The sequence below is a fragment of the Osmia bicornis genome, chromosome 5 (assembly GCF_907164935.1).
Source record: "Osmia bicornis bicornis chromosome 5, iOsmBic2.1, whole genome shotgun sequence".
Lineage (NCBI taxonomy): Eukaryota > Metazoa > Arthropoda > Insecta > Hymenoptera > Megachilidae > Osmia > Osmia bicornis.
Window position 1 is genome coordinate 3,220,911 of NC_060220.1, and position 14,455 is coordinate 3,235,365.

Sequence of the window (14,455 nt, forward strand, 5' to 3'; positions counted from 1 at the left end):
ATTATATAATATTTATTTCGAAGTCGTACATACATACCTATATATACACATGCTAATATCTGAATATACATATAATATACATATATATTTTGTATCGTTAGATACTTTAATCATTCTTCGAGTTTCTGATCGAAGTATTTTGAATTCATTTAACAGCTAATTAACTTCATAAATATTTCAAGGAAACAAGATATCAGTAACTGGTAGAATGATGATGTGTGCAATGCAAAACTTACATAACACTTTGTTCTTTTTCGATTGAAACTTTTAAAACAATTCATCGTTTTACATATCTTGAGATCGAATAAAAAGCGCAATCAACTTGAATCTCTATATCGTCTGTTTGTAACATAAACAATTACGAACAACTGTCCAACTATATGCCTAAGGTACAGATACAAGTTGCTTTTCCGTGTGGTTACAAGAAAATGGTTTGAGAATTCTTTGGTAATGTACCGCGATTTCTTAAGCGGAAGAACTTTCTCTTGGTTCTTATTAAAAAATAAAAGGAGTTTGTTATGAAACTGATAAATATACCATCGTGTAATATGCATCAGCACAAAATTATTTCGTCCGTGGAAAGACTACGATCAAAGTTTTTTTGCATATGATCGCTTCATTGTCGCTTGAATTCTTGACCCATTGTGGAGTGTCTTGACGTTATTGTATTTAATATCACTGTTGTGAAGAAAATGTAACAATATAGAATTAATACCATTAAGTGGGATTGCTGTCGAATTATTGTCTAACTTAAGAAAATAATCCAAGCAATGAGTAACTAATATTACAACTTCAAGCTATGAAAATTAAAATATCAATGAAACATTTCCTTTATTAAGTAGTTTTTGTAAGGAACAGACCTCTTTTTGATTTTGCTAAAATATAATAAATCTTCTACGTGTGAAAAAGAATATCCTCATCCTTATCGTATAATTAATTTGCATCAGATAATTGTCCGGAAATCATTCACCTTGAAATTTTAGTTTATAAGGTTCCAATGCCATTCTAGAAAAATTTCTGGAAGGTCGGGAGCCTGGGAAGGGATAGCTTTCCGGGAGCCGGGTTCCTGGAAATCCAGAGAAACCTTCGAGGAGGCCGCGAACCCAGGAACCTGGTGAAGCCGTGGGGAGAGGGTGCATCGCCATTTTTTCTGAGAAAGCCCACATCTCGACTAATTGTAAGTTCAGAAAATTTTAATTTAGTATTATTATTTCTTTAATTTAAAAATAAAAAGTATTTATAATTTCTCATTGGCGAAATAGAAATATAATGCAGAATTGAAATGATAACAAACCGATATCCACGCACGGTATTTATTTTAACATTCTACTGACAACAATATATATATGTACAGTTTACGTATACGTAATATCAGTGTATATATACTCATTAGATTTTTATATATAATCATAACGTTAGCTATCGTCCGCACCTGTATATTCTTATTTATTATTGCAAGCTACATCGACGTTGATTACCTGATACCTGACGTATCGTTAATAAAACTTTTATAACGCGAATCATCTCTGACAACTAACTTTACAGCCTAAATTCGTGTCTCTTCGAATAAACAATCCTCGTGTTTCGTGCTATTAATTGCATCTTAAATATGGATGGACACGACTTCACACATCTTTTATCGAAACCTAGTAGGATATGTATACATACAACGAACAGAATCGAACAAACTTAGAAAATAGTGATATTCCATTCCTCTTATCGTTGATTAAGCACGTAGTATTTTCTTGTAATATTGATACGTTTCATTAACATTTTTTTTTCGTTCATTCTACTGATATTGATATGAATCCAACGGACTTTAAATTAGCGTGTAAATGTATAAAGTGCGCTGTTACAATTTATAATAAGAGAATCTTATTATTAAGACTCTTTATTATTGTCCATTAATTATTGTCTTATCTATGGGGCAAATAATCGTTACTCCATTTTGTATTTGTACCGCTTACTTAATTTTGTTTTATCATTCTGAGCAATAAGTATTAACGCTTTCGGCGCGGATGGCGTAATAAGACGACAGACTTGTCCACCGAGCGACGTCGTAAGACGCCATGCTCAGTTTAACGATATCGCAGTAAAAGTATTGCGATTACATCCGTTCTAAAAGTGTTAAGTGTTCCATATAATCGTTAAAACATGGAGGAACACGATAGAGTAGAAAATTGAATAGAAAACCATTAAACAACATCAGCACACTCTATACACTAACGTAGTCTTTCGAGTCCCGAAATTTCGAAAATGATATGAAAACTGAAAATTCAATCGATTGAATTATTGTTCGATATTCGTATGTTTCGTGTTCCGAAAGAACGCACGCGAAACATATCATAGTGAAAGAAATATTTGTACTATTCATCGCAAGGGAAATTTATCGTGTTTCACGCGGCAGATTTTTCATCCTCCACTTATTGTCGGTTTACATTTTAAAAGACACTTCAACAATTATTTACAGCTACATCATATGAGTAATCATAATATGCGAGTACGAGTAAATCACTAATAGGTTGAGAGTAACACAATTTTCGGGGCAATCGTTAATTCGATAACAGGATCTTAACAAGTACATTAACGATATTTATACAAGGTGTCCCACATAATTGGGTCAAGCTATAGCTTCAAAACGGTAAAAGATAGATAAAAATGCCATTAGAAAAAATGAAATACAATAATCGTATGCATTAGGTGATGTTCCATCCGACACCATTTAATTGTTCTTAATAATATTTTTTTTTTGTATCTTTTATCATGTTAAAGTTATAGTTTGGTCTAATTGTATGAAACATCCTGTATAATAGGGTATGTATATTAAATCGCGCTTATGTTATCGTAGTTTAGCACCTTCTTGATAAACAGAAAAAAAGAACGAATACACAACTATCACTTAATCGAAGATAAAGATAATCTGCTCATTCTTACATAACGATAGACTAATTTTCGGTATTGTGTGCGAGTTCTACAACTCTCTCTTTTCCAAACCGCTTCAATTGGAATCGTGTATGAGAATTTGTGATATCGAGAATTTATTAGAAAGAGTTAAAGACCATACCCAAAAGCGCACATACAAAATAGAGAGATCCGAAGTACAAATAGACGCGATTAGGCGCATCTCGCTACTGTTCTAGTCTCTGCTAGTGAACAGTTTTCTCCCCTATCGAAGGAATAGATTTAGTTTTCTCCTTCTCGTAAATGACCAATTTCAAACGTTGATTTGAAAGAATTTTTGACAATTTTTTTTATATCAGTTGAGAGACCGATTCCTCGACATTATAAAATTTTTCTAAAAAGTATCCTATCTTAATTGCACGATATAAATAGGTACGACATTGCAAAAAATTGAAGTTTCAACTTAACATATAAAATACATTGTATAGTCAATAATACGAAAATATACATATATGAGAACGAAATTCATTCTATCCCTTCGACGTAGCAATTTCTTGATAGGCCTCTGTGAATGTGCAAGATAGTGCAGTGCATACATTGACCTTATTATTGTCGTATTCCTTTGATTTCAATCGATTAGATTGCATTATTGTCGTTACGATTTTCTCATCATCGAGTCTTAAGAAGTTGTTTTATTTTTATTGTCCTTATACGTTACGAACGTTCGTCGTAGAATATTGACGAAATCACGGTAAAATTGCAAAAAGCAAACTCACACGCTTGACATGCGTTCGTCTCATGTTCGTTTCTATCGCTATCATATACTTTCAATCCTGATAAAGGTATCCCAATCGTGCTGATCTATTCTTTCTGTGAACACTCTTCTTTTCATTGTACAGTACTGAACATAGTAGTCTTCCCTAGGAAAATGGTATTGTAGAGGAAAGAGTTTCCATTGGAATTTTGGAAATTTCGAATTTTAGAATTTTGAAAATTTAGAATCTTAGAAGAGGAGCCTCACCACCCCTTTCAAAGGGGTACAGGAGGGGATGAATTTTAGTCCAAAAAATAAAATCATGGGGTAGGTTAATCTCGTTCTCAAACTAAAAATCAAGTTTTTCCATTTTTCCCTACAGAAAAGTACCATGCTCGATAGATACTAGACTTAGACAGAAATAAAGCTTACAAATTCGACGAGAGAGATATGTTGAAGTTTCATTAAAATAACTGATGATATCAATTAAAAACACAGCTACAGTGGGATATCAACTATAAAAATCCATCAGATTTGGTCATTCCTTTGAACAAGATTTTGATATGATTCTCGGTTACCTTCTTTCTTCCATATTTATCGAAATTTTCAATTATAGCTTGTATGAATTCACAAAAGGTAACACACAATGATATGATCAGAATAAAGAATTAACCCCCGAGCACCCTCAATCGTGATCTATACCTACGAATTCATAAAATAATAATTCTTCTAAAATTAGCCATTTCAATTTTTGAAACTGAAAAGAATAACATCTGAACAGTGTAAAATTAAATAAAAATTGAAACTGTTTCAGCTACCCCTTGTCCAAGGGGGTTAATCAATGGATCGCTGAAACAAAACTAAATAGAATATAAAAAAATCGGGAACGTTTCTTTTTTTTTCACGCCCATTGGACGGTTCCTATTCTAATCTTATATCTCACGTTTGCTAAGCGGTAAAAGTATCTGGAATTTAACTTCAATGTTATTCTATTCATTACGTTCTGCAATCTGCCAAATGACATAGTCTTTGCATATACGATACATCTCACGAATGGTATTGAAGTTCACGATTTCGTTTATAAAATGATAACTTCCCCTTTATAATATTTTACACGTATACCTTTTTCTTTTTATTTTTAGTATTTAAATATTTTAATATTATTCAACTTCCAATAGCCTCTAGTTCCTTTTATCTCCATTATTACTTTGTTTCATAAATTTCTTTAATATGATATAACCAGCATGAAGAACAAATTGAATTAAACTATAAAATTCAGTAACTGAGATGTATCTATATTTGTATAAATCAAGAAACTGCAAGCTCAACTTGAATTTTACTTTTTTCTTTAAGTAAAACTTCCAGTTTCTTATTTCCTTTTCTATCCCCTTCATTTATTTCTTTTCATATTATTATTCAGACTTACCTTCTGAATGAGTATTGACATGTTTATCATCGTTAAATGATTCAGAGACTCGAAACACAGCAGAGAGACACGTCTATAAACGAAAAACAACCCTTAGTGATTTTAATACTTCCAAATTTATCTGTACCTTGCTTAGTTTTCAATCTACCATGTCCTATATTCTCTTATTTATGAAACACCGTCTATGAAAAAGGTCGTTAAATCTTAAATATAGACTGAATTATATAAATGTCATATTTAGAGTAATTGACACGGTACCCCCTTGTAATACGCTAAAAAACAAAGAGGAAGGATATCGTCAAGTATCAATGTTAAACCGAGGCAAGGAATGAAATTTATAATTAATCATCAACGTTGATATCGGGTAAAAAAATGCTGTTTCTCGGTCTTTGAACCATTTAAACACATGTTAATCTAACATGCACGAGGATAACCATTCCTAGGTGAGATCCTCGTCGTCGTCGCTGGGACCACCTGTCGGGCAACACAAACCCTCTGATCCGTCGCTTCTTATACAGAATAACAAAGTTTCGGCTGGTGTTACTTCATGGGGCACGATCCCATGGAATTCTTTCAAATCGGCCGCTGGGAACCAGGCCTTCTCGTTATCCTCGATTATCAGTATTCCAAAAAGTCTAAATCGAGGAATAAATCGTTTACGTGTGAAAATATGAAAATACTTAATTTATTTTGATTATCTACTGACTGAGATCTTTTGCTGAAAACGATACCTAGTTTATAGGCTAATAAGGTATTAAATAAATAAATAAATAAATAAAAAATGAAAAAGGAATACTTAGCGAATAGCTTTCATTAGAATCGTTATATTAATAACAGAGCAATGAGGGATATAGGGTTCAGTCACTAAAGGGTTAAATTATTTTCAACAGGATGAGTATGTTAAGTAGGTTGAGTAGAGTGAGTACCTGCAAATAGCAACTGCAGGAATCCAAAGAACAGAGGCAAGAATAAGAAGACCAATGAGACCAATGGACCACATGGGCCACTCGTGCTTCTCTGTGATACCTTTGCTGGCAACCCAAGCTGGATAACCACTTCCATCGACAAGGATTTCCACGACCGAGGCAACTAAAATGCTCAGCATGGCTAATGGACTGAGATATTTCCAACAGATTAGCCAATAAAGGCCTGGACGGTTGCCAGTCATCAGTTCGATATCATCGGCGAATCTATGAAACCCATAATTATGATGATTCGAATGATCCTGTGTACATATATATTGTTGATAATAAATATATTTGCATACCTCTTTAGACCGTACACGTATGATACTGCGATGCATTCGAAGAAGGCGATAATCAGCAGAGGAAAGTTTCCACTGAAATTGTCGAACAGTACAAAAACATAGCTACCAGCACCATGGGCGAATGCCATTGAAATCACGCAACAAACCAAACAAATACCACCTATTTTGTGAACGAAACGAAACCTGTCAAGTGAATTTAAATTGCGCGAAGAAGAATTTTATTGAGTCTCACCGACCTGTAAGGATCTCTTTTCGAAGGTTGGGAAATAATTTCATGTCCACGATACTCGTGACTACACCCTCGAGGGTACCAAACTGTGAATCAATGCCCAATGTGAACAACATCAGGAAGAATAACACGGACCAAAATTGGGCACCCGGAAATTGATTGATTGCTTCCGTGAATATGATAAACGCTAAGCCTGTACCTGATGCTGACTGCAATATAAATTCGAATTAAAAATATAATGGGCGATTTAAATATTTGGTAACAGAACCGGATTAAGATTTCTGGAGTCCCGGGACTATTGAACCTTCAAGGGCCTCTTTGGTCGATAAACTTGGTTCAAAAATTAAAATTAAAAAATGAAGAAATTTAACCCCATGCAAAGTAGGAGACAGGGTTGTAAGCACCCCGCTTGGGGTGAAGCCACCACCTAAAGCGATCCTCGGCGTCGGCAATGTTGAGGAGGTTCAGGGGGCCATGGCACTTTGAGTGCACGACATTGAGGAGCCCCGAAAGTGTTCTTCCGAGTTCCCGGGGCTTTCCTCGCAACGCCCGGAGATGGTCGTCGCGATGGCCCCCGCCAGCATTGCAGTGTGTGTCCTTTGAAGATTTCCACCACGTAAACAAAAAAGGGGGCTCTAGGTACTCTTAAATCTTCCCTTAATCCGGCGCTGTTTGCTAAGTAATTCACGGACTCACATTATCTAATTCTTTTTGAAGATCACATTCAGGTAATTCTGGCATGATTAAATTGTCCAACGTTCCATTTCCTGTGGTGATGTTTAAGAGTGTTCCACCGATTGGTATATCGTCTGGAATTTTATCAATCTGACCAAAAATATTCATTAAAGTAGAATTTCTTTCTGATAAACAACGTTCGTAAACCAAGGTAGCTTTGAACCCTAGAAATTTTATATAAATGGATATTTATGTGTCTTATTTAATATTTGTGATTTAACCCTTTCGCTACTATGAGTGACTATTATATTGGTATGACAATTAGAATTAAAAATTTCTCATTGCAAATGAAATTATTTGATTTATATTCGAATATTGGATTTTATAATTTAATATCAAACTGTATAAGTATAGCTTCTGAAAGGGTTAAGATGAAAAGAGCGACATCATAATTACCGATGATAGAGAATACCACGATCCCAGCGAACATCGAAGTGAAACAATTTGTCAAACTAACCATAATGGCATCTCGATAACAATTATTATTTACGGGGTTGTAAGAAGAAAATGCGATCAGACCTCCAAACGCCAAACCAAGGGAAAAGAATATTTGTGTGCCCGCTTCTAACCAGACCACAGGATCGGTTAATTTCCACCACTAAACAAATTAATCGAGTATTGTAAGCGAAAATTTTGTTAAGGTAGCTTTTAAATATTTTTCAGCTGAACGTGTTAATTAAAGAGCTACCATAATAAATGTAATAGATCACCTTTGGAGTAAAAAGATGTCGCAGACCGTCAGACATTCCCTTCAAAGTAACACCGCGAAAGAAGAAAATAATTAAAACTATATACGGAAATGTGGCAGTCACGTACACAACCTATAAAAAGACATTTCAATCTATAAACTTGTTTGAAGAACGAGTAATTAACATTGCTGTGTTATGTAACGAATAGAGGTATAGGAAGACCCAAGGTAATGATCCTCCGACCCTATGAGACCTGATATTCTCGGGTTCTCGTATATCTCTAATAATTAGCATTGACTAATTTAAAGGAATACCTTCCCTGAAGATGCGATACCCTTGATCATGCACATGTAAACGAGAATCCAGGCGATAACTAACGCCAAAGCGATCTTCCAATTGAATAACTCTGGAGTATTAATGTCATCGGAGATCATCAAAGTCGTTCGATACCAGAAGTACTGCGTGGGACTGCTTACCTGAGGAACAAGCACTTGTTTATACCGCAATGATTCATTTAGTTTGGATTATATTGAAAGATCAATTTGATCAATCGTACCACACACTCTGGCTCGGGTGCGTACGATCCATTCTGAAAGTAGATGTTGGGACACTCTGCCCATGGTAGCTGTGATTGGAAACTCTGGAAATAGAAATGAAATTTAAATGATATTTAAATTGAAAATTGTACAGTGGATCAATGATGATTTTATAGATTTGAAATCGATTGGTTGCAACTTACTTGGACAAAGTAAAAGAGGCACCAAGCGATAATAGTGTTGTAATAAAGAGCTACATTGAAGGATACTACAGCGCTGCTTATTCCGATACCACCCATGTACGGAGAAACCTTTGATAAAAATAATACATGGTTTGTAAAAAGTCGGTTTCTTTCTTCTGATAAATCTTAGCGGGTACTTGTAGAATATTTACCTGATTCCACACACCAATAGCACCCTTTCGTAATCTCTGGCCAATCGCCAATTCTAAATAGAATATGGGTATACCCTCGATAGCCAACATTACGAAGTACGGGATTAAAAATGCACCTGTTTTGAAAAATAATTACGTACTTACATATTTCTGTTAATTATCATCCCTTTATTAACAGTGTCAAGTGTTAGAATTTTGTAATTTTGAAATTTTAGAACTTTAGAATCTTAAAATCTTAAACTTTTGGAATTGAAAAATTTTGAACCTTGAACAGTGAGGGGGCCAATCCACATTTTTAGGGGGGTCAGGTCTACCCTAGCCCCTACTTAGTTACCCTAATGTTCCAGAAAATAAACGCACCTCCACCATTTTTCTGAGCGAGATATGGAAATCTCCACACGTTTCCAAGTCCAACAGCATATCCAACGGTTGCTAATAGAAAAGTGAGCTTACTATCCCAATTTTCCCTCTCGTCTTCCCCAGCTTCCGGTCGAAAGATTGCTTTTCCTTCGTTACTTCCGAGCTTACTAACCCCGCCCCCATTCCCCGTTTTGTTCTGTAACAAGAAATACTTGATATCATTTTCTTTCATTCATCTTCCTAATTGCTCACCTTCGTATTAGGACTGGAGTCCTCAAAGGCTGCGTTCGTGGCCCCATAATTGGCAGTGGTGATGTTCTTCCTATTATCAACCACTAATCTCCCTCTCATTTCTTTCATTTCGAGCTTGTCCACGCTTTTTTGGGGCTTCAAATCGCGAGAGCTTTGCCGACGGACCAGATGAGCCGTGTTCGCCATTCTTGCCTTTTATCCTGCGACCACGGTTTTGTTTTCTTTGCAAAGATCAAACGGAAATACCACGCGCGCCTATGGACTCCATCCTGTCGGAGATAAAAAAAGGCGATGATTATTATAATTGAAATTCTTTAATAAGAAACGGAATGTAATAATGAAATTCAATAAATACAAGTTTAATTATTCCGTGTTCGGTTTTGGAATAATTGAATAATTGTTTAAACAACAGCGTAAATAATATTAAATAATCATTGTAAATTTTCCATACTTGCAAGTGAAAATTATTAATAATGAAATTATTTCTATTTTCAAAACTGAGGGGTCAGAATGTAATTTCTAAAAGAAAGTATTAAAACATTTTTTTTATTTTCATTATTAAATAGAAAGAAAACTTAAATGTATTGTTGTCATCTTTGTAAGATTAAATCACTTCTTATATTTCAAAGAAAAAGCAGATTAAATAAAAATCAAATTTTTTAATTTTGCTCAAAACACCTTGCATCGTGTTTTTTATCGATACGACAGTCACTCAGGAGGGAGAGATATTTGCTTTTCAGCTTTACCACGACCCTGACCTCCTACGCGAGAGATCTTAACAGTAAATTACAAATTACTTCACATCCTCTAAGTGTAACTACACTGAAAGAAACATATTTCTTATGGGAAATTGTTTACTTTTCTTCTCCATCATGTTATCGACTACTACTACCACCTTTCCCCTCATCGTTTTAAAACAAATTCATAAATGAAAAATTATAAAAGAGAGAAAGATGGATTTAGAAAATACATTGTCACTGCCAAATCTCTGCGTATGACTACTAAAAATCAAACAACCTATCGCTGTTAATTGACGAATTGTTCAATAACACATCGGGCGGCAATTTGACACGCGAAACACGTACTATAACTATTGTTCCCATTGACGTCATGGGCGCACCAGTCAAATTCGTCCCACACGTATTTCAATAAAAAGAAACATCCATAAAACATTTTACAAATAATAAAAAATCAATTTTTCCATTAACTCCAATTGTACGAATGAAATTAATAAAACTTCCTCGAGGCATCCGGGAGATTCAAATAAAGATCGGTCCTTATTGTTTTCGCGTAATGAAACTGTAGGTAACAATGAAGTACACGATTTTTTTAATTTAATTAGTAGAACGAAATGATGTTTCTTAGTCACGAAAAATCGTAACTAGTTCGCCACTGACCTGTTGGGGTGAGATAAAGAAAAGCGCTAAGGCCTCCTTATGGTTCGAGGAGCAGTTAGCTACTGTGGCACCCTCTACTAGGATGGTAACTTTTGAAATCACAATATCCAACGGAATCAATAGCAAGCGCCGGCGCCCCAATGCCTCACTGTCCTACAGACCGGAATATACCCGAACCCTTTATCTCAGGAGATTGGTCGATGATCGGCGAACCGATCGTAACGACCAATGTCAACCATGTACATAACAGGGTTTTACCAGCGACGAAAAGAATGAAGATAATTGACAGGATAACTGATGCACTGGTTCATCGAAGTTGAAATGTTTTACAGAAAAATTAAATATTTTCTGTGAAACGGAAAATGTATAGACAAGTTGTTGTCATGGTCCATTAACCTTTTCCAATAAGAGATAATTAAATAAAGGATTGGATTTGTATTTAAGAATCTGAATTCATTCCATTCGATTTGTATTGAAGTAATTAGAACTAGAGGGATGCAAGTGAGATTTTTAACAATTTTTTAATTAACAGAAATGGATAATTAAATATAATATTGTAAATGAAAATGAGTCACTTGTAACCCTTTCGTTGTAAATGGTTTAATTGAGGTGGAAAAAGTACATGGTAGTTATGTAGTGGGTGTATTGTTCGAATGTATAGGATTTTATTCGCATATTAATTATATTGGAGATTCTTGTGGCAGATTAAGTACAGGCATTTGACCTTTACAAAAACTAAATCGATAGAGTAACTAACACCTATCTTTATAAGCTATAAATAGAGAAACACGTCCAAATTATGGAATTCAGAACTTTTCGAATTTTTGGATTTCAAAATTTTAGAATTAAAAAGTTTGAAATTCTAGTATTCTAGAATTTTCAGATTCTGATATTTTGAAATTTTATAATCGTGAGATCCTCCTATCCAGCTTTGCTAATGATCGTATGAAGTATTGTAATTGCTGTTCGATTAATGATTGCTTCCTTCAATTACCAACTATTCACATTACGGATCAGTAACAGGAAGAGAGTAAAGGTATGACAGTAATGCAATAATCGTTAATATTGTTTCGTGTAAACGCTCATTCCGATTAAACGGTATACGATGAAACTTTTATAATTTCATTATTCTCATTTGTCCCTAATTGATCTTAAAAATAAAAAAAATAAAGAATTATGTATTCTTTCTATTTTAATACTTTTAAAACAGATTCAAATTTTACGATGTAAATCGTATAAATGATGGATGGTTATTGAGATTTTAAATGAAATTTTTGTTCAATAATACTTGTCGGGAACACTTGATCATTGGATAATACTAACGAAGTTGTAGTATCCTTTTATTGTCATCATTTGCAGACAAAAGAGGCTTATTCATTGTTTCAGTAGATAATCCTACTCTTAGTCAGACAAGTAGAACACGTCTGCGTGCGTCAGCTTCCACAACGTTTTAAACTACTTGTAATGCTTGTTCCACGAGGAATTATTATTTGTAATAATAGCATCATCTAAAGAATATCGTATTTGGTGGTTTTCGTCTACTAATTGTAAAAAGCAGTGTTTGGCATCAATTGATTACAAATTCTAATTTAATTTTCAATGAAACAAGAATTATTTGAAAGACATATTTTTATTTCAAATATTGCTATACAAAATTTTTCATAAAAACATTCCTTTTTTAATTTACATTATTTAATCTCAATAAATAAGGTTCTTCAGCGAACAGTTTCTTTTATTAGGAATTGTGTGGAACCAAGTATTTCTGAAATAAATTATCAAAATTAAAAATATGTAATTTTCTTTTTTTTTTTTATTTACTTATTTATTTATTTATTATTAATTACACATAAATACTTACGATCCATTCGTGATCTTTTGAATCTATCTTCAACAAAAGACTTCCTTAAATCTTCGATCATTTTTTCGTCTTTATAATCATACTTTCTTAAATTTCCATTGATCAAGAGATATCTATAATCTTTGTAAGTTAAAAAATTTTATAAAATCAGAATTTGTACTATTTTTGCCATTAAAGGATACAATTCGTGATAATGATTAAAGGCATCGATGGCCCATTCCAAAAGTAAATTTAATCTGGGTCTATAAGGTGATCCATTAATTAAGTCTTTCATCGTTTCTTCGTTTAATGAAGCTTTACTTCGAGCATCTTCTAAATTTTTCAACCGATTTTTAAGGTCCTAAAGCAATATTTTGATAAATAATATAATCCTATAATTTTCATTGTGTAATAAAAATTAAAGGTTTTTTTCAAAAGGAATTAACTAAAAAAGTTTAAAGAAACATTTATGTACTTGATTAATATTATTGAAGCGCGTTAAAATATCAAAAATTAATACGAGCTCGTTGGTAATTCCCATAAGAATTTTAAAAATCAATCTTTCGTGTACTTCGTTCATCTTACAGAGTTCTGCATCTTTGACCTCTTTGCTGTAACAGAACGACATCTGACGGTAGAACTTGCACTTTAATATCGAGTTCCTACTCTAACAATCATTTGCGCCAAAGACGGGTACTTGTTATGAGATTCGTAAAAAAAGAGTGGAAAGTTGTCATTACCTTGTTACAAGTCGGAGTTGCTCCGATTGATTCCTTAAGGCTTGTATGGGTCGTTCAGCTTCTTCAGATAGTTCCTTCCACTTACAGTCTACTTTCTCTAGTTGTGAGAAATAATTAATCAAACATTTGTGGAGGTCTTTTGCCATGATTCTTATAGGTTATTCTTGACAAACCCAATGACTACAGATGTAGAAGACTGGACATGCCTTTGTTTTCGAGCGGTCATGATTTAGGGGTTCCTAGATCGTGTTGCGCACATACCAGCTGAGAATTAGTTCTTTCAAGTTCGTAACAGACCACGCAAGTGGCTCCACCAGGCCTAACGAAAAAACTGCTGTAATACCGACGTTCCGAATCGGAGAGGTTCTACCCCCTTAACAGTCACCCGTCGGTAAATTGTCGAGTAGTTTCCGCCGTTTCTGTATAGATGGCACTGAGATCGACTTTTAATCATTTATGATGGTTTTTTAAAATACAGGTTTGTCGAACAGTTTTTTTAATTTTACAATTAATTTATAATCACGACTTCCTATTGCTTTAGAATGCTTTAGTGACAATGGGTTTGGTTTTATAGAATCTTAATTAGAAGTTTCTTATTTATGTGTTTAATAATATACAAATTAACAGTAAGTATTATATATATATATATATATATCAAAATATTTATTTTTGAAAGTCATATGTTTCAATATATTGAAAATATCTATTTAATTAAATACTTTTATTAGTTCTCAAAATTTTAAGCTGAAAACTATTTCATACCAGAAAGTTTCAACGGAATGCTTCATGTTCTAGAAACGAAGTAAGGTAATTGTATGTTAATTTCCGATAGTTCTACCTTAAGTATCTAACAGTCGTTTGTCAGGTTTGTGAAAATTGCTGTTATATACTCTCCGATTAACAGAATACAAATATCGAATAAACCACGAAGGTTCAAA

The 14,455-nt window shown here is 33.8% G+C and overlaps 2 protein-coding genes across 3 annotated transcripts; both read right to left on the minus strand.

Moving 5' to 3' along the window:
• Positions 1 to 1,299: 1,299 nt before the first annotated feature.
• On the minus strand, positions 1,300 to 11,103 carry LOC114876889 (sodium-dependent neutral amino acid transporter B(0)AT3). Of its 2 annotated transcripts, none has more exons than XM_029188791.2 (14): positions 10,941 to 11,103; positions 9,544 to 9,812; positions 9,292 to 9,487; positions 8,932 to 9,047; positions 8,741 to 8,848; positions 8,558 to 8,641; positions 8,316 to 8,477; positions 8,023 to 8,133; positions 7,709 to 7,910; positions 7,274 to 7,476; positions 6,585 to 6,786; positions 6,349 to 6,508; positions 6,008 to 6,271; positions 1,300 to 5,716 (listed from the first exon to the last, which is right to left on the minus strand). In XM_029188791.2, the coding sequence occupies exons 2-14, from the start codon at positions 9,727 to 9,729 to the stop codon at positions 5,521 to 5,523; spliced, it is 2,190 nt and encodes a 729-aa protein (XP_029044624.1). In that variant the 5' UTR covers positions 9,730 to 9,812; positions 10,941 to 11,103; the 3' UTR covers positions 1,300 to 5,520. The 2 variants fall into 2 exon arrangements, with proteins under 2 accessions (XP_029044624.1, XP_046141615.1); XM_046285659.1 differs by lacking the exon at positions 10,941 to 11,103 and adding an exon at positions 10,629 to 10,901.
• A 1,469-nt stretch (positions 11,104 to 12,572) lies between these two features.
• Positions 12,573 to 13,722, minus strand: LOC114876899. Its single transcript, XM_029188811.2, has 5 exons — positions 13,518 to 13,722; positions 13,253 to 13,388; positions 12,981 to 13,138; positions 12,799 to 12,911; positions 12,573 to 12,702 (listed from the first exon to the last, which is right to left on the minus strand). The coding sequence occupies exons 1-5, from the start codon at positions 13,661 to 13,663 to the stop codon at positions 12,656 to 12,658; spliced, it is 600 nt and encodes a 199-aa protein (XP_029044644.1). The 5' UTR covers positions 13,664 to 13,722; the 3' UTR covers positions 12,573 to 12,655.
• Positions 13,723 to 14,455: the final 733 nt, after the last annotated feature.

Coding starts and splice junctions, on each gene's coding strand:
- LOC114876899 (XM_029188811.2), bottom strand. CDS start 13,663: ATGGCAAAAGACCTCCACAAATGTTTGATTAATTATTTCTCACAACTA. Junction 13,139..13,252: donor GCTTCAATAATATTAATCAA/GTACATAAATGT, acceptor ATATTGCTTTAG/GACCTTAAAAATCGGTTGAA. Junction 12,912..12,980: donor TTTAATCATTATCACGAATT/GTATCCTTTAAT, acceptor CAAAGATTATAG/ATATCTCTTGATCAATGGAA.
- LOC114876889 (XM_029188791.2), bottom strand. CDS start 9,729: ATGGCGAACACGGCTCATCTGGTCCGTCGGCAAAGCTCTCGCGATTTG. Junction 8,642..8,740: donor GCCTCTTTTACTTTGTCCAA/GTAAGTTGCAAC, acceptor TTCTATTTCCAG/AGTTTCCAATCACAGCTACC. Junction 7,477..7,708: donor CGTGGTATTCTCTATCATCG/GTAATTATGATG, acceptor TAAAATTTCTAG/GGTTCAAAGCTACCTTGGTT.